Genomic DNA, 25,763 nt, shown 5'->3' on the forward strand with positions numbered 1-25,763 from the left:
ATACTAGTCTCTGATAAAACAGACTTTAAACCATCAAAGATCAAAAGAGACAAGGCCATTACATAATGGTAAAGGGATCAATTGAACAGGAAGAGCTAACTATCCTAAATATATATGCACCCAATACAGGAGCACCCAGATTCATAAAGCAAGTCCTTAGAGACTTACAAAGAGACTTAGACTCCCATACAATAATAATGGGAGGCTTCAACACCCCACTGTCAATATTAGACAGATCAATGAGACAGAAAGTTAACAAGGATACCCAGGAATTGAACTCATCTCTGCAGCAAGCAGACCTAATAGACATCTACAGAACTCTCCACCCCAAATCAACAGAATATACATTCTAGTCAGTACCACATCACACTTATTCCAAAATTGACCACATAATTGCAAGTAAAGCACTACTCAGCAAATGTACAAGAACAGAAATTATAACAAACTGTCTCTCAGACCACAGTGCAATCAAACTAGAACTTAGGACTAAGAAACTCAATCAAAACCGCTCAACTACATGGAAACTGAATAACCTGCTCCTGAATGACTACTGGATACATAACGAAATGAAGGCAGAAATAAAGATGTTCTTTGAAACCAATGAGAACAAAGATACAACATACCAGAATCTCTGGGACACATTTAAAGCAGTGTGTAGAGGGAAATTTATAGCACTAAATGCCCACAAGAGAAAGCTGGAAAGATCTAAAATTGACACTCTAACATCACAATTAAAAGAACTAGAGAAGCAAGAGCAAACACATTCAAAAGCTAGCAGAAGGCAAGAAATAACTAAGATCAGAGCAGAACTGAAGGAGATAGAGACACAAAAAACCCTCCAAAAAATCAATGAATCCAGGAGTTGGTTTTTTGAAAAGATCAACAAAATTGATAGACCGCTAGCAAGACTAATAAAGAAGAAAAGAGAGAAGAATCAAATAGATGCAATAAAACATGATAAAGGGGATGATATCACCACCAACCCCACAGAAATACAAACTACCATCAGAGAATACTATAAACACCCCTAAGCAAATAAACTAAAAAATCTAGAAGAAATGGATAATTTACTGGACACATACACTCTCCCGAGACTAAACCAGGAAGAAGCTGAATTCCTGAATAGACCAATAGCAGGCTCTGAAATTGAGGCAATAATTAATAGCCTACCAACAAAAAAAAGTCCAGGACCAGATGGATTCACAGCTGAATTCTACCAGAGGTACAAGGAGGAGCTGGTACCATTCCTTCTGAAACTATTCCAATCAATAGAAAAAGAGGGAATCCTCCCTAACTCATTTTATGAGGCCAACATCATCCTGATACCAAAGCCTGGCAGAGACACAACAAAAAAAGAGAATTTTAGACCGATATCCCTGATGAACATTGATGCAAAAATCCTCAATAAAATACTGGCACACCGGATCCAGCAGCACATCAAAAAACTTATCCACCATGATCAAGTGGGCTTCATCCCTGGGATGCAAGGCTGGTTCAACATACACAAATCAATAAACGTAATACAGCATATAAACGGAACCAAAGACAAAAACCACATGATTATCTCCATAGATGCAGAAAAGGCCTTTGACAAAATTCAATAGCCCTTCATGCTAAAAACGCTCAATAAATTCGGTATTGATGGAACGTATCTTAAAATAATAAGAGCTATTTATAACAAACCCACAGCCAATATCATACTGAATGGGCAAAAACTGGAAGCATTCCCTTTGAAAACTGGCACAAGACAGGGATGCCCTCTCTCACCACTCCTATTCAACACAGTGTTGGAAGTTCTGGCTAGGGCAATCAGGCAAGAGAAAGAAATAAAGGGTATTCAGTTAGGAAAAGAAGTAGTCAAATTGTCCCTGTTTGCAGATGACATGATTGTATATTTAGAAAACCCCATTATCTCAACCCAAAATCTCCATAAGCTGATAAGAAACTTCAGCAAAGTCTCAGGATACAAAATTAATGTGCAAAAATCAAGCATTCTTATACACCAGTAACAGACAAACAGAGAGCCAAATCATGAATGAACTTCCATTCACAATTGCTTCAAAGAGAATAAAATACCTAGGAATCCAACTTACAAGGGATGTGAAGGACCTCTTCAAGGAGAGCTACAAACCACTGCTCAGTGAAATAAAAGAAGACACAAACAAATGGAAGAACATACCATGCTCATGGATAGGAAGAATCAATATCGTGAAAATGGCCATACTGCCCAAGGTATTTTGTAGATTCAATACCATCCCCATCAAGCTACCAATGAGTTTCTTCACAGAATTGGAAAAAACTACTTTAAAGTTCATATGGAACCAAAAAAGAGCCCACATTGCCAAGACAATCCTAAGTCAAAAGAACAAAGCTGGAGGCATCACACTACCTGACTTCAAACTATACTACAAGGCTACAGTAACCAAAACAGCATGGTACTGGTACCAAAACAGAAATATAGACCAATGGAACAGAATAGAGTCCTCAGAAATAATACCACACATCTACAGCCATCTGATCTTTGACAAACCTGACAAAAACAAGAAATGGGGAAAGGATTCCCTATTTAATAAATGGTGTTGGGAACATTGGCTAGCCATAAGTAGAAAGCTGAAACTGGATCCTTTCCTTACTCCTTATACGAAAATTAATTCAAGATGGATTAGAGACTTAAATGTTAGACCTAATACCATAAAAACCCTAGAAGAAAACCTAGGTAATACCATTCAGGACATAGGCATGGGTAAGGACTTCATGTCTAAAACACCAAAAGCAATGGCAGCACAAGCCAAAATTGACAAATGGGATCTAATTAAACTAAAGAGCTTCTGCACAGCAAAAGAAACTACCATCAGAGTGAACAGACAACCTACAGAATGGGAGAACATTTTTGCAATCTACTCATCTGACAAAGGGCTAATATCCAGAACCTACAAAGAACTCAAACAAATTTACAAGAAAAAAACAAACAACCCCATCGAAAAGTGGGCAAAGGATATGAACAGACACTTCTCAAAAGAAGACATTCATACAGCCAACGGACACATGAAAAAATGCTCATCATCACTGGCCATCAGAGAAATGCAAATCAAAACCACAATGAGATACCATCTCACACCAGTTAGAATGGCAATCATTAAAAAGTCGGGAAACAACAGCTGCTGGAGAGGATGTGGAGAAATAGGAATACTTTTACACTGTTGGTGGGATTGTAAACTAGTTCAGCCATTATGGAAAACAGTATGACTATTCCTCAAGGATCTAGAACTAGAAGTACCATATGACCCAGCCATCCCATTACTGGGTATATACCCAAAGGATTATAAATCATGCTGCTGTAAAGACACATGCACACATATGTTTATTGCGGCACTATTCACAATAACAAAGACTTGGAATCAACCCAAATGTCCATCAGTGACAGACTGGATTAAGAAAATGTGGCACATATACACCATGGAATACTATGCAGCCATAAAAACGGATGAGTTTGTGTCCTTTGTAGGGACATGGATGCAGCTGGAAACCATCATTCTCAGCAAACTATCACAAGAACAGAAAATCAAACACCGCATGTTCTCATTCATAGGTGGGAACTGAACAATGAGATCACTTGGACTCAGGAAGGGGAACATCATACACCGGGGCCTATCATGGAGCAGGGGGAGGGATTGCATTGGGAGTTATACCTGATGTAAATGATGAGTTGATGGGTGCAGCATGCCAACATGGCACAAGTATACATATGTAACAAACATGCACATTATGCATATGTACCCTAGAACTTAAAGTATAATAATTAAAAAAAAAAAGAAAATAGAGATACATGCACTTTGTTTTTCTCAGCATTTATGTTAACAAGAACCCATAGAATGGATATGTGGCCATTCAAGGTAGCAATAGGTAGAGAAGTATGATGATGTGTAAAGATGTATTTTGTTATAACCAGTAAGGAAAAATAAATTTGCTTGCACATACACACAAACGTACTATGGTCTTGTGTTAGACAAAACTATGTACAAAATTGGATAAAATTTGTAACTTCTGAGCATTAGTATTATTTTAAAGTCTTTTGTTCCTTTTTCTTACCTTTGATTTCTGAAGTGAGCTTTTATAAAACTTCTAGTAAAAATGTATTATTAATGGAATAATTTTTCGGAAGAGAGAAATATGAATCTTGTACAGATAAAATTTTCTCACTATGTTTTATCATTATTATTGTGAGGGTTGTTATCTTCTTTGAACTTTTAGCTTCTTCAGAAGTAAAAAGGGAATCTGTGCTTGCAGATTTTATTATGTATGTATTTTATTGTGTATATATGTTTTTATTATGTATAGAGTTATCACATATATGCAAACAATGATAATCATTTCGTTATAGTTGTAGTTTTATAAAAATAACAAATAGCAAATATTATTACTAATGAAAATATTGGTTTATAGAAGTTGTATTTTAAAATATTGAGCTCCCCAACTGTATTCTATCAATCCATTTATTCATCCATTTATTCATAACCTGACTACCTGTTATGTAGCAGACATTTTGTACTATCTCTCAGGACCCCTCCATACTTAAAAACTTTATGTTGGGCCAGGCGCGGTGCCTCATGCCTGTAATCCCAGCACTTTGGGAGGCTGAGGTGGGTGGATCATGAGGTCAGATCGAGATCATCCTAGCTAACACGGTGAAACCCCATCTCTACTAAAAATACAAAAAACTAGCCAGGCATGGTGGTGGGTGCCTGTAGTCCCAGCTACTCAGGAGACTGGAGTGAACCCAGGAGGCAGAGCTTGCAGTGAGCCGAGATCATGCCACTGCACTCCAACCTGGGCGACAGAGGGAGACTCTGTCTCAAAACAAAAAACCAAAAAACTTTGTTTACCTGTTCTGCCTGAGCAAGATGAGTGTATCAGGGGAACCCACCACCAATATTTCAACATAGGTTCTTTCTGTTTTCTCTAAGTGTCGGCCAGTCTGAGAAATAAAGAGAAAGAGTATAAAGAGAGGAATTTTACAGCTGGATCACCAGGGGTGACATCACATATCTGAGCTGCAAAACCAGCAAATTTTTGTTAAGGATTTAAAAAAGGAGGGGGTGTACAAACAGGGAGTAGGTCACAAAGATCACATGTCTCAGGGCAAAAAAGGAGAACAAAGATCACATGCTTCTGAGGAAACAGGGCAGGGACAAAAGCAAAGATCACAAGGCAAAGGGCACAATTAGAATTACTGATGAGGGTCTATGTTCAGCTGTGCATGTATTGTCTTGATAAACATCTTAACCGAAAATAGGGTTTGAGAGCAGAGAACTGGTCTGACCTCAAATTTACCAGGATGGGATTACCCCCACCCTAGTAAGCCTGAGGGTACTGCAGGAGACCAAGGCATATTTCAGTCCTTATCTCAACTGCATAGGGCAGACACTCCCAGAGCGGCCGTATAGGAATGCAATTCTTTTCCCAGAGTATTAATTATCAATATTCCTTGATAGGAGGAGAATTTAGTGATATCTTCCCTACTTGCATGTCCACTTATTTATACACTCTGCAAGAAGAAAAATATGGTTCCATTTTGCCTGACCCTGCAGGCAGTCAGACCTTATGGTTGTCTTCCCTTGTTCCCTGAAAATCACTGTTATTCTATTCTTTTTCAAGGTGCACTGATTTCATATTGTTCAAACACACATGTTTTACAATCAGTTTGTACAGTTAACACAATAGTGGTCCTGAGGTGATGTACATCCTCAGCTTACCAAGGTAACAGGACTAAGAGATTAAAGTAAGACAGGCATCAGAAATTATAAAACTATTAATTCTGGGATCTGATAAATATCCATATTAAAATGAAATCTTCACAATTTATGATCAGAGATTGCAGTAAAGACAAGCATAAGAAATTATAAGAGTATTATTAGGGAAGTGATAAATGTCCATGAAATCATCACAATTTATATTCCTCTGCCACAGCTCCAGCCGATCCCTCCATTCAGGGTCGCTGACTTCCCGCAACATCTCTCCCTTTGTTTTTATATAAATGTGCCATGGCAATGAAGGCTTGTTTGTTCTCTTGGTTTTTACGCAGGATTCTTTGACTGGTCCGGCACACTAAAAACAAGCAGATTAAACAGGGAAACATAATTCCAAAATTTACTACAGTGGAGCCCCCAATAGACTTAATCCAAGTCGTGGGGTTTAGTCCAGAAAGAATTTCTGCCACCTGATCTAATGACTCAGCTCCAGGCATAATGGATAAATGAGCTTGAGAGGTTTCAAAAATTTGTTTCTTTAATCTGGTTATGTCCAAGGATAAATTATCTTCCCTACCCAGAAGATGTCCTTTGACCATTTCCCATGCATGATCAGTCTCATTGTAGGAATATGGTGTGATACAGAAATCAGAAGTATTCCAATCTCTCTGCATTTGCATGCAATGTTTGAGACTCACTACCCAATCTCCAAGCCAAATGACAGACTGTCTTAAATCATTAATTTGATTAGCTAAGTTTTGATCAATGCCTTGTTGAGAATTCCACATTTGGGTGGAATTGGCTTGCCAATCATTAAAAAAATGAGCTGTTTGAATAGATTGATGTAACACCATTCCGGCACTGGTGGCCAGTGCAGTGACTGAAATTAGGCCCACGATCACAGCGATTAAAGTGAAAACAAATCTCTTAGATCTTTTGAGAATTCTGTGTAACACTTCATTAATTAAATGTACTGAGGGGGAAGATTCCCAAGGTCTGGGCAAAGTAAACGGTATCCAGATTCCTTCTCAAGCTTGAACCAACATTACACTTTTTCTGGAGTCAAAATGGGAGTTAACATAAGTGTATAAATGACAATTAATGCATTGGACAGTTTGATTTCCAAATTTTGATATTTCCCACTAACAGCATGTAAGGAGGCTTAACACAACTCTGTATAGGGATAGTAAGGTTGGAGGTAAACAAAGCAGAATGTCTGAATCTACGTTGATACTGAGGGAGAGGGGCAGCAGTGGCAATGCCCAATATTCTGCACCATAAAGAAGCAATCCAAGATGCCCAGGGATGCTGAAGAAGTAGAGCGGCATACCTGGGTCAAGAAGAATTATCATAATGCCAGTTGGAGTCCCATAAAGGAGGATTGGCATCAAAAAGAGGAAAAGCGTTGAAAGGTGATTTATCATGGGGTTCAGAATCATGGACGCAAGGGGCAGTAACAGGACAACAGACAGAAAAGTTTCCCCTTCCCATACTTGCAATCCAGACATGGCAATAGCCAATTTCCAAAGTTCTGGGTGTTCTGGGCTCAGAATGGGGAATATCATACGAGGCCTCGGGGGGGTAATGCCCTTATCTTCCCATGTTAAGGGAAAGAATGAGGTGAACCTCCTATGCTAAGTAGGATGATAATCCTTGTCCTCCCAATAAGAAATAAAATAAGTAGCCTCCAGGCATTCCCTTCTGCCAGAGGAGCAATTGTTTTTTAAATAGCCCTTTGGTGCCCAGTCTATTACTAAACAATATGAGTCATTTTTTAATACTACTGCATGTGAGTTAACACAATCTTCCCAAATTAAAGTTTTAGATGGGCCCTCAAAATTTTTAGGACATGGTTTTCCTGCAGGTTTATATTGAAAGTATGAGGTATCTCCTATTACTCCGTTTCATTTGTCTTAAAGGAGAAAGGGAGAGGCCAGAGACCAAATGTCCCAGTTCCTCTGTAGCTAATCTTTCCTGAAGATAAGCAGCCCAGACTTGAGTTTCTAGACGGATACAACCAGGTGCATGTCCAAGGCACAGAAGGGAGTATTTGTAACCCATAGTAACATTAAATGCAGTGCCGCCTTCTCCTGGCTGAGTGGGGCAATGGTCATCTGTAGCTCTAGGCATCCACACACTATCGTTAGCATAGATTTCCGCAGACGCATCTGTCCAGGTGAGAGGTTGAATAAGTGGAGGAAAAGGTACAGAAGCCCAATAAGAGTAATTTTGTGTAGCAGGTAAATCAGTGTGAGGGGAAACTGGTGAGACAGAAAGTATAAGGAAGAGAATCATTAAATGAAACCTACTGTAAGCGAGATCCAGTGCTGAAGGAGGAAGAGAAGAACAAAGGGATGTTATTTTCAGGCTAATAGAAATGGTGAGATTTTTAGGTTTAGGAGAAGTGAAATTTTTTAGAGGGGTCTCCATTATCATTAGGGAGGAATGAACCAGACCCATTTTGATTTGGCCTGCCAGTTTTTGAGGAGTCGGCACAGATCTCACCATGTATGAGGGTAGTCTGACGTGGACGTCTTTTCCCTGTGGTTTTCATTGTCAGTATTCACATGAAGTTTAAGTCTCCTAGTAGGCACCCAGACAGGGGATTGATGATCTCCTGGTGAAACACAAGCATATCCTCTTCCCTATGTTATAATTGTTCCAAGTTCCCAGGTATTGGTTTGGGAGTTTTTCTGTAACACTGGCTTGCCTTCATTTAAGGAGAATTTTTTGCCTGTATAATGGTGTTCAGCTGCAGTCAGAGTATTGTCTTTAGGAACATTTAGAAAGTTTAAACACTGCTAAATGTAATTGGGAGTGGGGAGTGGTCAAATTATGCTTTTGTTGTTCAGACTGTTTGGACAATTGAGTTTTTAAGGTGCGATTTGCTCATTCTACCACAGCCTGTCCCTGAAGATTGTAAGGGATTCTGGTAATATGGGAAATTCTCCATTGTTGCATAAATAAATCTAAAGCCTTACTAACATATCCAGGGGCGTTGTCTTTCTTTATTTGATATGGAAGCCCAATAACTGCAAAGCAAGAATACAGGGTGTTTTTTTTTTAACATGGGTCATGCCTTCCCCTGTTTGGCAAGTAGCCCAGATAAAACCTGAGAAAGTGTCTACAGAAACATGTACATATGAAAGTCTGCCAAAGGAGCTAACATGAGTCACAATTTGCCATAAATCATTAGGAGTTAGGCCTTTGGGATTAACACCAGGTTCTTGATTTGGAAGTACAAAAACTTGGCACTGAGGGCAGCAGTGGACGATAAGCTTAGCCTCCTTCCAGGTGATAGCAAATTTTTATTTTAATCCAGCAGCATTGACATGAGTGAGATTATGGAACTCCTGAGCTTCTTGGGTTGCAAAAGAGACCAAATAGTTGACCTTGTGCTTACCAACAGACATAGGTCTCGGTAAAGTGGTATGAGATCTAATATGTGTAATATAGAAAGGGTGTCTACGTTGGCGAACCGCCTGTTGTAACCTTGAAAATAAAGAAGCCAATTCAGAATTATCAATATGTTTGATAGTAGCAGTTTCTATATTTTCAGTGGCATATACAACATAAGCAGAATCAGAGACAATATTTAAAGGTTTGGGGAAATCCTGTAAGGCAATAATTACGGCAATTAACTCTGCCTTTTGAGCAGAGGTATAAGGGGTAGAAATAAGCTTGTCTGTAGGACCCACACAACCAGCATTTCCGTTACTCAAGCCATCAGTGAACACTGTAACGGCCTCAGGAATGGGCTGATCTGTGGTCAGTCGAGGGACCACCCAAAAAATCATTTTTATAAAATCAAACAATTTGTTTTTTGGATAATGATGGTCAATAACACCGATAAAATCAGCCAAGTGAATTTGCCACAGTATGGAATGTTGAAAAGTGGCCTGGACTTCAAGCCGATTTAAAGGAATCACAATTAAATTCGGATCGAATCTGGAAATTTTAAGTATTCTACACTGAGCTTGTCCAATTAGGGTGGCCATTTGGTCCAGATAAACAGATAAAGTTTTTGACACAGAATGAGGAAGAAAACACCAGTCCACTAAATCATTATGTTGAACTATTAGTCCAGTAGGGGAGTGCAATGAAGCAAAGACCAGAAGCTGAAAAGGCTAGGATGGCTGTACCCTAGACAACTGGGCAGTTTGGATTCTTTCCTCTATGAATTCCAGTTCTAGTGAAGCCTCAGGGGTCAAAGTCCTGGGATTGTGGAGATTGGAATCTCCCCACAGCATAGAAAACAACTTAGATAGCACATAGGTTGGAATGCCTAAAGTATGTCTTAAATAATTAATGTTACCTAAAAGTTTTTGGAAATCATTTAAGGTTTTCAAAGAATCTCTCCTAACCTGAACCTTTTGGGGCTGAATATATTGTTTATCAACCACCATTCCTAAATATTGAACAGGAGTGGTCCGTTCAATTTTATCCTGAGCGATGTGTAATCCAGCCTCTTACACGATGGCTCAAAAATTGATAACAGTCAATTGATTCTTTATCAGTGGGGGCAGCAATTAAAATATCATCAATATAATGAAGAATATAGGCCTGGGGAAATTGAGCTCAAACTGGTGAAAGCATCTGTCCAACATAAAGTTGGCAGATGGTAGGGCTATATAGCATTCCCTGAGGAAGTACTTTCCTCTGATAATGAGCTGCAGGCTCCTGATTATTGATAGATGGTACAGTAAAGGCAAATTTTTCACAATCCGATTTATGTAAAGCAATATGAACAAAACAATCTTTAAGATCAATGACTATGAGAGGCCAATTCTTAGGTATTCAAGCAGGGCAGGCATGCCAGTTTGGATGGCTCCCATAGGTTTGATTACTGCATTAATGGCCCTTCAATCAGTTACCATCCACCACTTGCCTGATTTCTCTTTATACTAGAAACACAGGAGAATTCCAGGGGAAAAGAGAAGGTTCCACATTTCCAAGTTGTAACTGTTCAGAAACCAATCGAGTTAAAGCCTCCAGTTTTTCTTTAGAGAGCGGCCACTGGTCAATCCAAACAGGTGTTTCTGATTTCCATTGTAAAGGAATAGGATTAGGAGGCGTGGCCATGGCCACCATTAAAGAGGATAACCTAAACCAGCCCTGTCTTCTTTTACAGTAACTGAGAGAGGTTTAGTAATTCCGTTATGTTTTGGACCGAGACTGAATCCAGGAACAAACCCCATGTTTTCCATTATATGTTGACTGGGAGCACTATAAGAGTTATGTGGAATATTAATTTCAGCCCCCCATTGTGCCAGCACGTCTCTATCCCAAAGATTAATGGGGATTGGCGTGATATAAGGCTGAATTGCACCCTTTTGACCATCAGAGTCAGTGCAAGGTAAGATAAATGTGCTCTGGTGAACTTCATCAGCTTTTCCAACACCTTCTAGTCCCATGTTAGCAGGCTGTTTAAGCCGGAAAGAAGGCCATAAATTAGAGGAAATAATAGAAACATCAGCACCAGTGTCTACTAGGCCCTCAAACTTTTTTCCTTGAATGTATATGGTGCAAGTAGGCCATTGTTTGGAAATTACATTAATCCAATAAGCGGCCTTTTCACAACCAGAGCCCATCCCAGGGCCCCGTGTCTCCTTTGTTTAAAACAACATTAGGTAGTAAAAGTAATTGAGCAATTGACTCATCAGCTGAAATGAAAACAGGAACCTTGGCAGACACGATGAGTTTAATCTCATCAGAGGAATCAGAATTCATGAGACTAGTATGAATGCTGATTCCTTTAGCAGAGGTGGATGCCCTACCTAACAGCAGGCCCACCGAACCTTGAGATAAAGGGCCAGTGACCCCATGGGGACAATTAAAGGCAAAGAATTAGCTAGTAAATTTAGAGGAATGGTACTACAGAGATCGACCACCCCACCCCCTACTGTGGAGGTGGACTAGCATTGTACTGAGACAGAAGAGGCTGGCACCCATCTGAATTAGCTGTAGGTAAATTTGTTTGTGCTGGGGGCTGCGTTGGGACCGCTTGAAGGGGAAACACAACATTGGTCTGAGTCTGAGATGTCCCATTTGATATTGGGGCCTGGGACTGGCCCTGCTTCCCATTTCCATGGTTCTGTGGCAAGGGATTTCCATCTATATCATACTTAGAGCAGCTAGTACTTGCCCAATGTTTACCTTTGCGACAAGGTGGGCAAACAGTAGCAGCAGCATTTGGCCGTGTTTGTTGAGCTGGCTCCAAAGTTAAAAACTTTGAAGTTTTTAACAGAATAGCTTTGTAGGTCTCTGATCCAATGCCTTCACAAGCTTTAATATATGCAGGGAACACCTCGTGATCAGGTAAATTTTGTTGTTGGATGGAATGCATGGCCATTTTACACTCATGGTTCACATTCTCAAAAGCTAACATATGAAGGAGAATACCTTGAGCACACTCATCAGAGACAGATTTTTCAACAACATCTTGTAATTTAGCCCAAAAAATCAGGATATAATTCACTGTGACCCTGTTTAACAGTAATAAAAGAAACAAGAGCTTGGCCTGGGGTGCATAATTTATCCCAAGCTCTCATACACACCTTTGTTACTTGTTCCTTGGTGACAGCATCAAAGCCTAATTGGGCAGAAGTATCAGAGTAATTATCAGAGCCTGTGAGCTGAGCCTTGGTAATTAGAATGCCATCAGTCCAATTTATCTGAGCCTGCAGATGGGCCTCCTCTGACCACCAGGTACAGAATTGTAAATGCAGAGACAGGGTTAGAACAGCTTTTGCCCAAAGGTCCCAGTCTAGAGGAAGCAAAATGACATCAGTACAAAGAGTCTATAATACCATTTTAACATATGAAGAAGTAGGACCATACTGGGTACAAGCATCCTTGAATTCTTTTTAAAAGGTACAATTGAGCAGCACATATTGATGTACTTGTAGGCTGTGAGCATCAGGAGGTTCCAGCACGACTGTATAAGCCTGCATGTTTAATCCACTTGTTTCTTCGTTTTGGCGGAATAAGCATTGAATGGAAGTTTCAAGAGCAGGCACATGAGATGGAGTTGGCATAGAAGTGACAGGAAAAGCATGTGTAGATAAGGGAAACTGAGGTTGAGGAGGTTGGACAGGTATGAGAGTGTGAGAAAGGGGCATTGGAGGAGCAGAAGAGGCAGAAGTATACTAGTGATTACTGGCATCCATGTGTGAAGAAGGGTACAGAGAAGCAGATTGAGTGGATGGCAAAGTGACCAGTTGAGGGACCGAAATGACAGGAGGGTGAGGGGCTGCGATGGATGGGGGAGGGCCTGCAGAATTACAGGTAAATTGTAGTTTGGTCCTGGAGCCATTAGGCGACTCCAGAGGCAAATGCTGCAAAGGTTTGAAGAGGGAAGAATTAGCATATATATGGTCCCTGACTGTCCAAGTCGGGGCCATGGGAGTTTCAAGTACCGGCTCTTCGTGAAAAGAAATAAGATCATCAGGGGGTGACATTAAGACAAAGTCACTGGAGTTAGATATTGAATTCTCAACATTGTCAGGTGGGGGAGGAGTAGGCGAAGGGAGAGGCTGAGCAGACAATGAAGGCTGTGTGGGAGAGGTAAGCTGAGGAAGAAGTAGAGGGTCGCCAGATTCAGAAAGCTGTGGTAACTGCAGGGGATCACAGGATTGTTATGTCATAAGGATGGCACATACCAATGTCCAATCACTCCAAACAGTGATGGGAACATAATTTCCTGTTGGGACCAGTTCCCGGAATGTTGCACCAACACGATCCCATAGTTCCACATCTAGCATTCCCTTTTCAGGAAACCAAGGACAGTGTTCTTCCACTGTCCTGAATAGGGTGACCATATTTTCCATTGGTACGTGAACACCTCCCGGTTTCAACAGGAGTTTAATATAGCAGAGATAAGCATAATGTTTAGACTCCACGTGACCCATAGTTACCCTGGAGAATACACAGACAACTCACCAATCGTCAGGAAGCCAAACAAGCGTTTCTGTGGACCGAACCAATGAACGTTTCTCCACACCTACCAAAGGGAATCGGGTTCCCGCATGCACTTAGGAAAAATTAAAACCACATTGGAGCACCAGATATCAAGGGAACCTGCCCCCAATATTTCAATGTAGGTTCTTTCTATTTTCCATAAGTGTCGATTGGTTTGAGAAATAAAGAGAAAGAGTACAAAGAGAGGAATTTTACAGCTGGGCCACTGGGGATGAAATCACAAGTCGGTAGGTCCATGATGCCCACCTGAGCCACAAAACCAGCAAGTTTTCATTAAGGATTTCAAAAGGGGAAGGGGTGTACAAACAGGGAGTAGGTCACAAAGATCACATGTCTCAGGGCAAAAAAGGAGAACAAAGATCACATGCTTCTGAGGAAACAAGGCAAGGACAAAAGCAAAGATCACAAGGCAAAGGGCAAAATTAGAATTACTGATGAGGGTCTATGTTCAGCTGTGCATGTATTGTCTTGATAAACATCTTAAACAACAGAAAACAGGATTCGAGAACAGAGAACCGGTCTGACCTCAAATTTACCAGGGCAGAATTTTTCCCCAACCTAGTAAGCCTGAGGGTATTGCAGGAGACCAGGGAGTATTTCAGTCCTTATCTCAACTGCATAGGACAGACGCTCCCAGAGTGGCCGTTTATAGACCTCCCCCCCAAGGAATGCAACCCTTTTCCCAGAGTATTAATTATCAATATTCCTTGCTAGGAAAAGAATTTAGTGATATCTTCCCTACTTGCATGTCCATTTATAGGCTCTTTGCAAGAAGAAAAATATGGCTCTATTTTGCCCGACCCTACAGGCAGTCAGACTTTATAGTTGTCTTCCCTTGTTCCCTGAAAATCACTGTTATTCTGTTCTTTTTCAAGGTGCACTGATTTCATATTGTTCAAGCACACGTTTTACAATCAATTTGTATAGTTAACACAATAATGGTCCTGAGGTGACGTACATCCTCAGCTTACGACAATAGCAGGATTAAGAGGTTAAAGTAAGACAGGTTTAAGAAATTATAAAAGTATTAATTTTGGGAACTGGTAAATGTCCGTATTAAAATGAAATCTTCACAATTTATGTTCAGAGATTGCAGTAAAGACAGGCATAAGAGTATTATTAATAATATAAGAGTATTATTAGGGAAATGATAAATGTCCTTGAAATCGTCACAATTTATGTTCCTCTGCCACGGCTCAAGCCGGTCCCTCCGTTTGATGTCCCTGACTTCCTGCAATGTGAGAGATTTAAAGTGGGAATAGTAGGACTTAATCTCATTGAAACTTTTGCTCCCTCCTTTCAAGCAAAAGCATTTCTGATGGTAGAAAACAGTAAGAGATAACCTTTAACTGCCCTTTTCAAAATGTATCAGTCTTAAATACTAATATTAATCATTGGAAAGTCTGATTTGCATATATTCTGTAAATCTAAGTGTTGACTAAAATGAGCCATACCCGTTCATCTCAATCATTAGTTTCCTTTACCTTCACATTTTTAAAAATCAAAGTAAGAAATAATTTGTTTAAAGGAAACATGTTGTTCAGTGCTCTTTCCCCATGGTACTTTTAGGAATTAAAATGTATTTAAGTGCCACTTAGATGCCTAGAACTGCCCTAGACCTGCTGTGTACACCATATTCTACTTAATGTAAGACCTCATGGATTGTGTGATACCCTACTATTTTCTATATTAGTAAGATGATTTTTTAAATGCTACCAATTATAGCTACAGAAAGTTATGAATTATAAATGCCATTCCAATATCAGATACACTAAAATGTGACCTAACCTTTAAATCATCCTGCAGAAAAGCAATAATTGTATCATTTCACTGAACTAAAATGTTTTTGTTAAGTAATAGTAATAGTAATAATTATAACATCTGGCTGGGTGCACGGCTCACACCCGTCCTTCCAGAACTTTGGAAGGCTGAGGTGCTAAGTTCCCATGATGCCAGGAGTTTGAGACCAGCCTGGGCAGCAAAGTGACATTCCTGCTCTACAAAAACTTTTTTAAAATTAGCTGATCATGCTGGTGCGCTCCTGTGGTCCCAGCTACTCAGGAGGCTGGGGCAGGAGGATTGCTTAAGCCTATGAGTTCCAGGCTTCAGTGAGGTATAAATACACCATTGCACTCCAGCCTGGGCAACAGAGCAAGACCCTGTCTCAACAAACAAAAATCTAACAGTTATTGAGTTGTTGTTTGTTCTGGAAATGGTTCTAAATGCTTTACATAGATTCTCATTTAAGCATCATAATGGTGTCCTGTGAGCTAGCTGCCATTGTCATCTTTATTTTATTAATGAGGCACAGAAAGTCTAAGCAATAGCTGGTATGTGACTGAGTTCAAAGTAGAACTCAAGCCATAGTTGAACTGAATCTAGACACCAAGCTTATTCTATCCAAATAGGCTGCTGTTTCATTAAGGTAGGGAGCAGTAAGAGCTAATAAATATTGTATTTTCTTCAAAAGAAAATTATTTGTTTTGAAGACAGAGGAATAACATGCTATTCAATGTTTACAATTACATGAACCAGGGTAGGTTTTGAGATACTGCACTGCAATTTCCTGAAACCTCCTCTCACTATCATAGGACTGTTCTACATTTTGCCTGTGTCCATGGCCATATAGAAGTGGTTACTCTCTTGCTGAGGAGAAGATGCCAGATCGACATCTATGACAGACTTAACAGGACACCTTTAATGAAGGTATGTAGTAGCCAACTCTTTCAGCATGAAATGGATTCGATTTAAATACTTAGAGTTAAAATGAATTTATCTCATTTAAATATAACTAGTTGGTGAAACCTGTGGAATATGTATTTTGAATTCTTAGAATTTATAGTCTAATTTTTTATCTAACACCAATAGGCTGTACATTGCCAGGAAGAGGCTTGTGCCATTATTCTCCTGGAACGTGGCGCCAATCCAAACATTAAGGATATCTATGGCAACACTGCTCTCCATTATGCTATGTATAACAAGGGGACTTCACTGGCAGAAAAACTGCTTTCCCACCGTGCAAATATTGAAGCACTAAATGAGGTATAGATCAATCAACTTTCTTTTCAAAATGTTTGTTTTAACATTGACATAGTTAAGAGTCAGTTTTTCATATTTGGAACTCAAGTGTTCCTGAATGAAAACATTTTGAAATAACTTAATTGTCTAAAATTTTACTTTAAATATTGATAATTTTAAAGAAGCATTAGAGGGCACAGCTATTTTAATGCACTTATGGGAAATATTTATGAATTTGTTAAGGTAAAACTTCTCTTCAAGTATTTGTTTCCTACCCGAGGTGTATTTTTTTTCTAATTAGTATTAAAAAATCACAGGAAAAAAATTACTCTGGAAAGAGGCCTTATCTTAAAACTCAAAACTAAAGCAACTTACAATAAATGGAAGTCTTGTTGCTGCTAACAGTTTTCTAAAAAAAAAAAAAAAAAAACACTTGATGTATCTTTCATTGGCAAGGTTTAGGAGGGAAAAATTAGAAGGGGAAAGGAGAGTAATCGAAAACATGCAGGTCACTTGGAAATTAGGTAATGAGGGAAAATGCCAAGAAGAGGTTTTGTTTTTTAGTTTGTTTTTCCAGTTTATGTATTGAGACAACATGCCCTTCAGCTTTGGGGTAATCATTTTTGGTTTGGTAAAAAGAGAGATTGAAACTTGCATGAAGATTAATTCTTAGAGGACTCTGAGGAAACCAGATTGGCAGTGAGTAGATGGTGATGAAGTGAGAAACACTTCAGCAAAGGGTGGAACAAGTTAGTAACTAACTTATTACCCATCCTGGCAAAAACAGCCACTTAGATAAGAGTCTAAACTCTCCTTTTAAATCTAGAATGTTTTGGTGGGAAGGTGGGAGATAAGGAGCTTATAAATAGCAAAATCAACTGGGATTCTGAGTTTACTTGTCCCTGTTATACCCACACCCAGGAAAATTAACTGTAGTTTTCATAAATAACTATCTCATACTCTTTTCTCTTTCTGGCCACATCCCAACCTGATAAAGGATACTGGCCGTGTGGGTGAGAGATGAAACTGAAGTGATTGTCTGCTGCAGTAATTCTCAGCTAGAATTGTGCGTTACGGTGACCTGGGGAAATTTTGTTAAAAGTCTACCTGTGTTGGCCGGGCGCGGTGGCTCACGCCTGTAATCTCAGCACTTTGGGAGGCCGAGGCGGGCGGATCACAAGGTCAGGAGATCGAGACCACGGTGAAACCTCGTCTCTACTAAAAATACAAAAAATTAGCCGGGCGCGGTTGTGGGCGCCTGTAGTCCCAGCTACTCGGGAGGCTGAGGCAGGAGAATGGCGGGAACCCGGGAGGCGGAGCTTGCAGTGAGCTGAGATCCGGCCACTGCACTCCAGCCTGGGCGACAGAGCGAGACTCCGTCTCAAAAAAAAAAAGTCTACCTGTGTAGGCTTTCCCCCTGAGGATTTTGATGTAATAGATCTAATAAGTTCTGAACATGTACAGTTAAAAATATTTGTCTGAAGCTACGCACGGTGGCATGTTCCGGTAGTCCCAGCTACTCAGGAGGCTGAGGTGGGAGGATTGCTTGAGTCTAGGAGTTTGAGTTCAGCCTGAGAAACATAGTAAGACTCTTGTCTCTTACAACAGCAAGAGAAAAAAAAATACCTCAGCGTTCAAATACACTCCTGATTAAGAAGCACAGAATAGATAAGTGCAGTATGTAAATTCCCGTATCTCAAAGACATAAGAAATCTCTAAACGAGTTGGCATTTGATAGGTGCTACTTTCTTCAAAGGTCTCCTTTCCAATAACATTAGCCTGACTTATCTGTCTTTCTCTATGTTTGTGACTGGGAAGTGAAAGGAAATATCATTGGCAACAGCTCTCAGCTCACAGAAAAACACTCTTTCCTTCCCACCATGAATCATTCACTGCCATTCAGAGAGTCTTCAGCAATTTGCTTGTGGGTAATCTTTCAATAAGTAGAGGCTGACCCTTTCACAATTTCATGTTCCTCTGTCACCATTCTAGTGATTATGTGTCAACAAATGTTCATTACAAGTGAGATTTTCTCAATTAGATTAGTAGCAAATCCTGAACCCTTTTTTTTTTTTTTCAGTTGAAGTTGTATTAGGGACTATCTCAGTGTGTCTCTTAAGTTTATAGAGCTTTGGCATAATCAGGATGTCAGTTTTAAACACTGAAATCCTTGAAGTCAGTGAGAATACAATAGGAATTCTTTTAATAATTCAGTTTCCGCAGTCCTATGAACTAATTATCTATTTGGTTAGCAATCTGGGAAAATGATATACACATAGATTGAAAAATGAATAAATGTTGGGAAAATTCTTGAGGTGGGTATTATGAGTCTTAACAGCAATTTTTATTATGTATATTTCAGGGCCTGAGTTTTTTTATTAAACATATGATACTAGAGAAAGAAAAAGTTCCACTTGCAAATACTTGGTTTATACACAATCATTTAGTAACACATTCATAGCAAATATAAAAACACAAGGGCTAGAGTCTAAATGTGGCACACAGATTTTTTCTTTGCCTCTTTAAATTGAGTCAACATGTTAAATTTAGTAGACTCATGCAGAAATATGGACCTCGGGCTTAAGAATCAAATCTGGTGTCCCCTGAACCGCATCACTGCTTGGTCTGCTGTGCAGACGTTGTCCTGTGTAGGAGGCACATATTGTCCAGTTTCCTACTGTGCCCACCTGAGTACTTCACTTACTTAGGTAACTCCTTCATCTTTATAAGTATTTGAGTTTACAATTCCTTTTTTATAGTATATTTCCATAACGATTTTGAGGTTTTCAAAACAGCATATATTGGTTCATAATATATAGTCTATAGTTTATATAAATCCCTCAATTATAGACTTGAATTTTAGAATTCAGAAGTTTTTTTAACTCTTTTTAAATATATATACCACAAATAGTCATCTGCTCATGAGAATGCCTAGAAGCCTTTTTAGGTCATTCCTGCTGAGAAGTGGATAGATTATAAATATTGCAGACATTATATCTTTCTTCTCAGCAATGTCCCTTAAAAATGCAAGTGACCTATTGGCTTTTATTATGCTCGAAATAAGCCCTATACATCAGTATTAGAACTTCTATTGATAAGCCGTTGTATTTTTATTTCTGACTTATATTTTGCCTAAAGTAAAAAAAAAAAAAAAATGTTAAATAGCAATTTAAATGGAAACCAATACAAATGGATTTAAAAAGTAAAGTTGCATTAGCATCCCAGGATTATCATTATAATTGAGAATAGAATTTCTTACTGACCTTTGCTTTTTAATATTTATTTTCAAAAAGTTTTAACCAGTCTTTCTTATATAGAACATACAGAGCTTTCTAATAGTTAAGATAAAAATTTATCCTCTTGTATTAGGAAAAATCCCATGGACTATTTAATGATAAAGAAAATAAGTGCATTTGAAGGCAATCTCTTTTAATTCAGAGCTCATTTCCTTGGTGATCCCTTTGGATGAGGAGTGCCTGATATTGGCATCCTGACACCATTGATAGAACTAAGTCAAGCAAGTTTGTGCCACCCAGAGGAAATCTCCAATTGTACTGGGAAGCTCTGGCAACTGTATCCCTGCAATTTTAGTTCCTAAAATGTTAATGTTTGCCATAAAAAATATTGTCAAGTTGAGATTAGGCAAAGTTCAAGGGATTTCTAGATTGTTGGCCATATAATACAGTTTTGTAATACTTCTCAAATGCAGATGATCATGGAATCTTTTTGTTAGGGTACAGTTCTTCTGGTAAAACAAATATTCTTTAGAATATAGCTTAAGAAATACTGCTCTAGAGATAATAATTTAGATCATTAATTTATTTTAAAAACTTAAAGTATTTGCTACTATATCTTAGGTTTTAGGGTTACAGAGAAAAAAGATACAGCCCTTGCCCTCAAGAAGCTCTTGGTTTCAGTGGGAAACAATGAAATAATTACAATGTACTGTGCTAAATGCTGAGATAGAAGCAAGGGTTTTGGGGGCTGGTAAATAAAGTGAGTTTTGGAGGTGACTGAAGTTAGCATGGGGAGGCAGAGGAGAGGTGTTTGCAAGGCAGTGTGTGGGAAAGCACAGAGGAGTGAAAAGGAAAGGACTGCTTTGCGTTTACTTTCTTTCTTTATTGCATGTTTAAGTTCATAGCATCTTATAGAAGATTTTTAGTTCAGTTGAGATATACATAATTTTGTGAAATATAAGTTGTTTTTGCTTTCTTACAGGAAGGAAACACTCCACTTTTGTTTGCTATAAATTCTAGGAGACAGCAAATGGTGGAATTTTTATTGAAGAACCAGGCAAATATACATGCTGTTGACAATTACAGAAGGTGCAATCGTTTTTGGGTTTTTTGCTTGTTTTTTTGTTGGTTTGTTTATTTCCTAAAAACCTGAGTGTTCTAGAGTGGTAACAGTTACGCAAGTCAGAAATGTTAATAAGTTTAGCTTATAATTATTGGCGTATAGTAAATAATTAGTTAGGTAGAAAAGCAGTTATTTGGACTGAGCAACGTAAAAAAAGACAATGTAGTAGGATTCATCTTCTCTTGTAGACTGTTATTTGCAATCTGATGTTTTTAGTTCTGTAATCTTATATTAGCTAAAGGGGTTTCGTATTTTATTAATTTTGTAAAGTGTACACTTTAACTTTCAGTTTACAACTACTACCATTATTGTTGTTGTTATTGTTGTTGTTGCTGCTGTTGTTTTCAGCCTGCAGATAGCTCTTACTTATTTGACCCCTAGCTGACTGAATTACAATATATCAGACTAGAAAAGCAATGGGGAAATCTTCATCTAAATCTTTTCCTACTTTAGATAAGTGACCTCAGCACAGTTTCTTGGCCATCAAAGGACTATAAATTAGTAACTTGTATTATGTCATACCTCAATGGGACAAGAAGCTTCCTTGTTGTCCCTGCCTTTTAGCCTTGGTGGTAATTTACCAAGATGAACACTTGAGCACCCAAGATGCTTATACACATAAGCTAGTACATGTAAATGGTTATTATGTCTATCCTGACAGGCAAGATATGAAATTGGTAAAGTGTATCCAATTTGCTAATTAAATATCTTTATTAAAGTTCTTGAGTGCTGTTATTTCTTTATATTAGAACAGCCCTCATGCTTGCTGTGCAGCATAACTCGTCAAGTATCGTCAGCCTCCTCCTTCAACAAAATGTAAATATCTTTTCTCAAGACGTGTTTGGCCAAACTGCCGAGGATTATGCTGTTTGTTGTGATTTGAGGAGGTACGTGCTTATATGAAAAGACTGGTTAACACTAAATTAAGGCTTAAAATAATTACAAATATTGCATCTTATACATTAGGTGACAGTTCATAGTTTGGTTGAGGTAGTTTGGAATGGCCACTAGTTAGTCCACTTTTTAGCCAGAAATCAAACAGAAAGCTAGACTAGTTAGAAGTAGCAATGAGTGCACGATTCTTTCAGGACTTTTAAAGACCTTTATTCCTAGGGATCTCAGTGTGGTTTATTTTATTCCAAGTATACTCCTTATATGTGAGATATAAATAATGTCACGTCTTTTCCTTTTTTAATTTTTTTATTTTATTTTTATTTATTTATTTTTTTTTTTGGAACAAGGTCTGACTATGTTGCCGATCTTCCCGAGCTCAAGTGATTCTTCTGCCTCGGCCTCACAAACTGCTAGCCACCATGCCTGGACTGACTTTTCTAATTAGTTATTGGGTCTTGAAATGTCCAGTTTAGCAGAAAATCTTGTATTATCCCCTGGGGCTATCTCCTATGCCTTCCTGCTTTGAATTTTTCAAAAAGCTAAGGGGTTCCCTAAGTCCAAGGAAGACAATCTTGCTTTACAAGTCAGAAGAAGAGGGGGAAAGGCTGTTCTAGTCATTCTGTTGTTTCCACTGATTCACTTGCTGTATTGCTGCCATTGTAACTGGTCCTGCAATCTGGTAATGATTGACTTTTGCCACCAGTATGCCCTTACCGATTCAGATCCCTCTCTCTTCATGGTGACTCATACACAGTGTCCACAGCTACAGTGCTTTTTTAGTTCATGTACATAGATAGGCTCAGCCATTGTTCCCAGCACCCTGCTCTGGCAGTGAGGCCTCCTGGCTTTACCCACACACATAGTGAATAAACTGAACTTCCCCCAACACTAAAAACCTTATCCGTAGCCCACCTCTTAGCTAGGCTACAGTGGGTTTTGTTTTTTGTTTTTTGTTTCTTGTTTTGAGACCAAGTCTTGCTCAGTCACCCAGGCTGGAGAGCGGAGTTGTGATCTCGGCTCACTGCAAGCTCCCCATCCTGGGTTCACGCCATTCTCCTGCCTCAGCCTCCTGAGTAACTGGAACTACAGGCACCTGCCACCAAGCCTGGCTAATTTTTTTTGTATTTTTAGTAGAGATGGTGTTTCACCATGCTAGCCAGGATGGTCTCAATCTCCTGACCTCATAATCCACCCGCCTTGGCCTCCCAAAGTGCTGGGATTACAGGCATGAGCCACCGTGCCCAGCCCACAGCTACAGTGTTTTTTAGTTCATGTACATAGGCTCAGCCATTGTTCTTGGCACCCTGCTCTGACAGCAAGTCCTCCTGGCTTTACCCACACACACAATGAGTAAATTGACATTCTAACTAATACTAAAAACCTTACTTGTAGCCCACCTCCTGACTAGGCTTAGCCTATACCTTCATGGCATGTTATCCTTTGAGACCAATGTCCATCTTTTCTCTAGCAAATATTAGTTGGATTGTACTCAACAGTTAGGGATGTTCAAATAATGTTGCAGGAAGAGAGCCGAGGTCCCTTTGCCTTTTGTTGTCACATCTGTACCTTGAGGCTTTTTTCTGTCCTGTGTAGCAGCTATTGTTAGAAAGTAAAAGGCTCCACATTATCCTTCAATAGAATCGGGGGCACCAACTTGCAGTTGGCCCCACAAATAATGTGTTTCCGTAATAATGACAATCTCTCAGGCTACTCACCTCTCTACCTCAAGTTTTTAAAATATTTTAAAATTCTACCTCACAGGAAGTCATTCAATAGAATTCTCTGTATCTAAAGTAGGTAATTTGGATTTAACAGAGCTAAGCCTCATCCATGACTTTTGAGTATCCGTGTATAAAACAGGGCTTTATACTTGCTTCAGCAGCACATATTCTAAAATTGGATCAATACAGAACAGATAAGCATGCCTGCTGCCTAAGGATGGCACACAAATTCAGAAAGCATTCCACATGTTGCATGGTCCCCAGAAGGTCATTTGACTATTTGTTAACTAGCTTCAAGGAAACAATGTGAGTCAAACCAAAACAGGAGACACCTTATATGGAAATTGTTATTATGAACATTATAGAAGTATTCATGTAAGGTGATCTGTGAAATGAGAACACAGCTGAGTGGCATATGGGATGTTACATGCAAATATGTTGTTAGTACATGACTTGAAAATGAGGAAACATCAACTTGCATCTCTTTCATGGAACTGAAAAACAATACAAGCAAGGCTTTGTCTTGTGTGTCAGTCGGAGAGGACCCAGAAGATGCAGCCTCTGACACAGACCTGCTGGCTCTGAGTTTGAGGAGGGAGGGAAGGAATGTTAGTTGTCCCAGCCAGGTTTTGACATCTATTAGTTTTCTGCCCTTGGTGTGATTGATGAGCTCAGTAATAGGGGACAATTAGGTTATATGTTTTAATGAGATAATAATATATTTATATATAAATTTAGTTACAAGTTATGAACTAGCTAAAATGCTCTGAACTACAAGCCACAATGAATAGAACCAATAAGCAAAATTAGCACTTAATAACATTCTCTGAAAACTGTGACATTCAAATATTAGAACCTATGAAAAAACACCCATCAGGTTTTATTTGAGATTCCAAAATTGTTCCAGCAATGCAGCTCAAGAATAAATTTTTCCATTGCTTTACTATTTCTCTGAACATTTAAACATTTTACCTCATTACATCCTCCTAACAACCTAGTGAAGTCAAGTAGTAAAATCTTTGTTTTTTAGAAGAAACCATGGAGCCTAAGAGTAGCAACTGGTCTGAAAACAAAATACCTATTGGTCACAGAGCGAGGACTTACTCTGAGTGCAGGACAGTTTCCAGGCTGTTAAGCTAACTAAAATTAATTTACTGAGCTATGCTTTTCTCAGTTTATGTGTACTTTCTGTTTTTCTTCTTTAATTAGAAGCTTAACAAGTTTATAGAGCTTAAAATGTTAAAGTGTATTGGACATTAGAGTTCTGATATTAGCTCTGATATTGTCTGAAATGCTTTAAGAATTTAATATGTTTGGTAATTATTTTTCATATCACTATTAAAATACTAATTTTGTTACATTTATTATGCATAGCATTCAACAACAAATTTTGGAACATAAAAATAAGATGCTTAAAAATCATCTTCGAAATGACAATCAAGGTAAGACTTCTAATAGTAAATTTCTCATGTCTCTTGGTGATCTTACTGATTTTCAGAAAGCAAAATTACAGGCCAGGCATGGTGGCTCACACCTGTAATCCCAGCAATTTGGGGAGTCAAGGCGGGTGGATCACCTGAGGTCAGGATTTTGAGACCAGCCTGGCTAACATTGTGAAACCCCATCTCTACTAAAAATACAAAAATTAGCTGGGCGTGGTGGCGGGCACCTGTAATCTGAGCTACTTGGGAGGCTGAGGCAGGAGAATCACTTGAACCCGGGAAATTGAGGTTGCAGTGAGCTGAGATCGCACCACTGCACTCCAGCCTGGATGAAAGAGCAAGGCTGTATCTCCAAAGAAAACAAAAAAAAATAACATTACATATTTTTAATCATAAAAGAGCAGTTTAAAATATATACATTTATATATATAATAATTTTTTAAATTTAATTTCTTTAGTTTAGAATTGAGTTATTTAAAAAGTTAGTTCTAGCTAATTCTCAATCTCAAACAGTATTGTCTGAAAAAAATTCATTTACTTACCTATGATCCCTAAAATTCTACATTATATTTTTGTATTAATATAAGTAAGAAATTAGATTT

The 25,763-nt window shown here is 38.8% G+C and overlaps 1 protein-coding gene and 1 non-coding gene across 2 annotated transcripts in view; both read left to right on the top strand.

Moving 5' to 3' along the window:
* The window catches only part of LOC112607781 (ankyrin repeat domain-containing protein 18A-like), a 69,264-nt gene that overhangs the window by 4,140 nt on the left and 39,361 nt on the right, over nucleotides 1–25,763 (top strand). Inside the window, 5 exon segments of the mRNA XM_025358896.1 lie at nucleotides 16,319–16,433; nucleotides 16,596–16,769; nucleotides 20,964–21,070; nucleotides 21,854–21,991; nucleotides 25,094–25,161. Coding sequence (XP_025214681.1) covers nucleotides 16,319–16,433; nucleotides 16,596–16,769; nucleotides 20,964–21,070; nucleotides 21,854–21,991; nucleotides 25,094–25,161 — 602 coding nt within the window.
* LOC112608759 lies at nucleotides 23,869–23,971 on the top strand. Its single transcript, XR_003116052.1, has one exon. It is a non-coding gene; the product is annotated as a U6 spliceosomal RNA (small nuclear RNA).

The sequence above is a fragment of the Theropithecus gelada genome, chromosome 15, assembly GCF_003255815.1.
Source record: "Theropithecus gelada isolate Dixy chromosome 15, Tgel_1.0, whole genome shotgun sequence".
Taxonomy (NCBI): domain Eukaryota; kingdom Metazoa; phylum Chordata; class Mammalia; order Primates; family Cercopithecidae; genus Theropithecus; species Theropithecus gelada.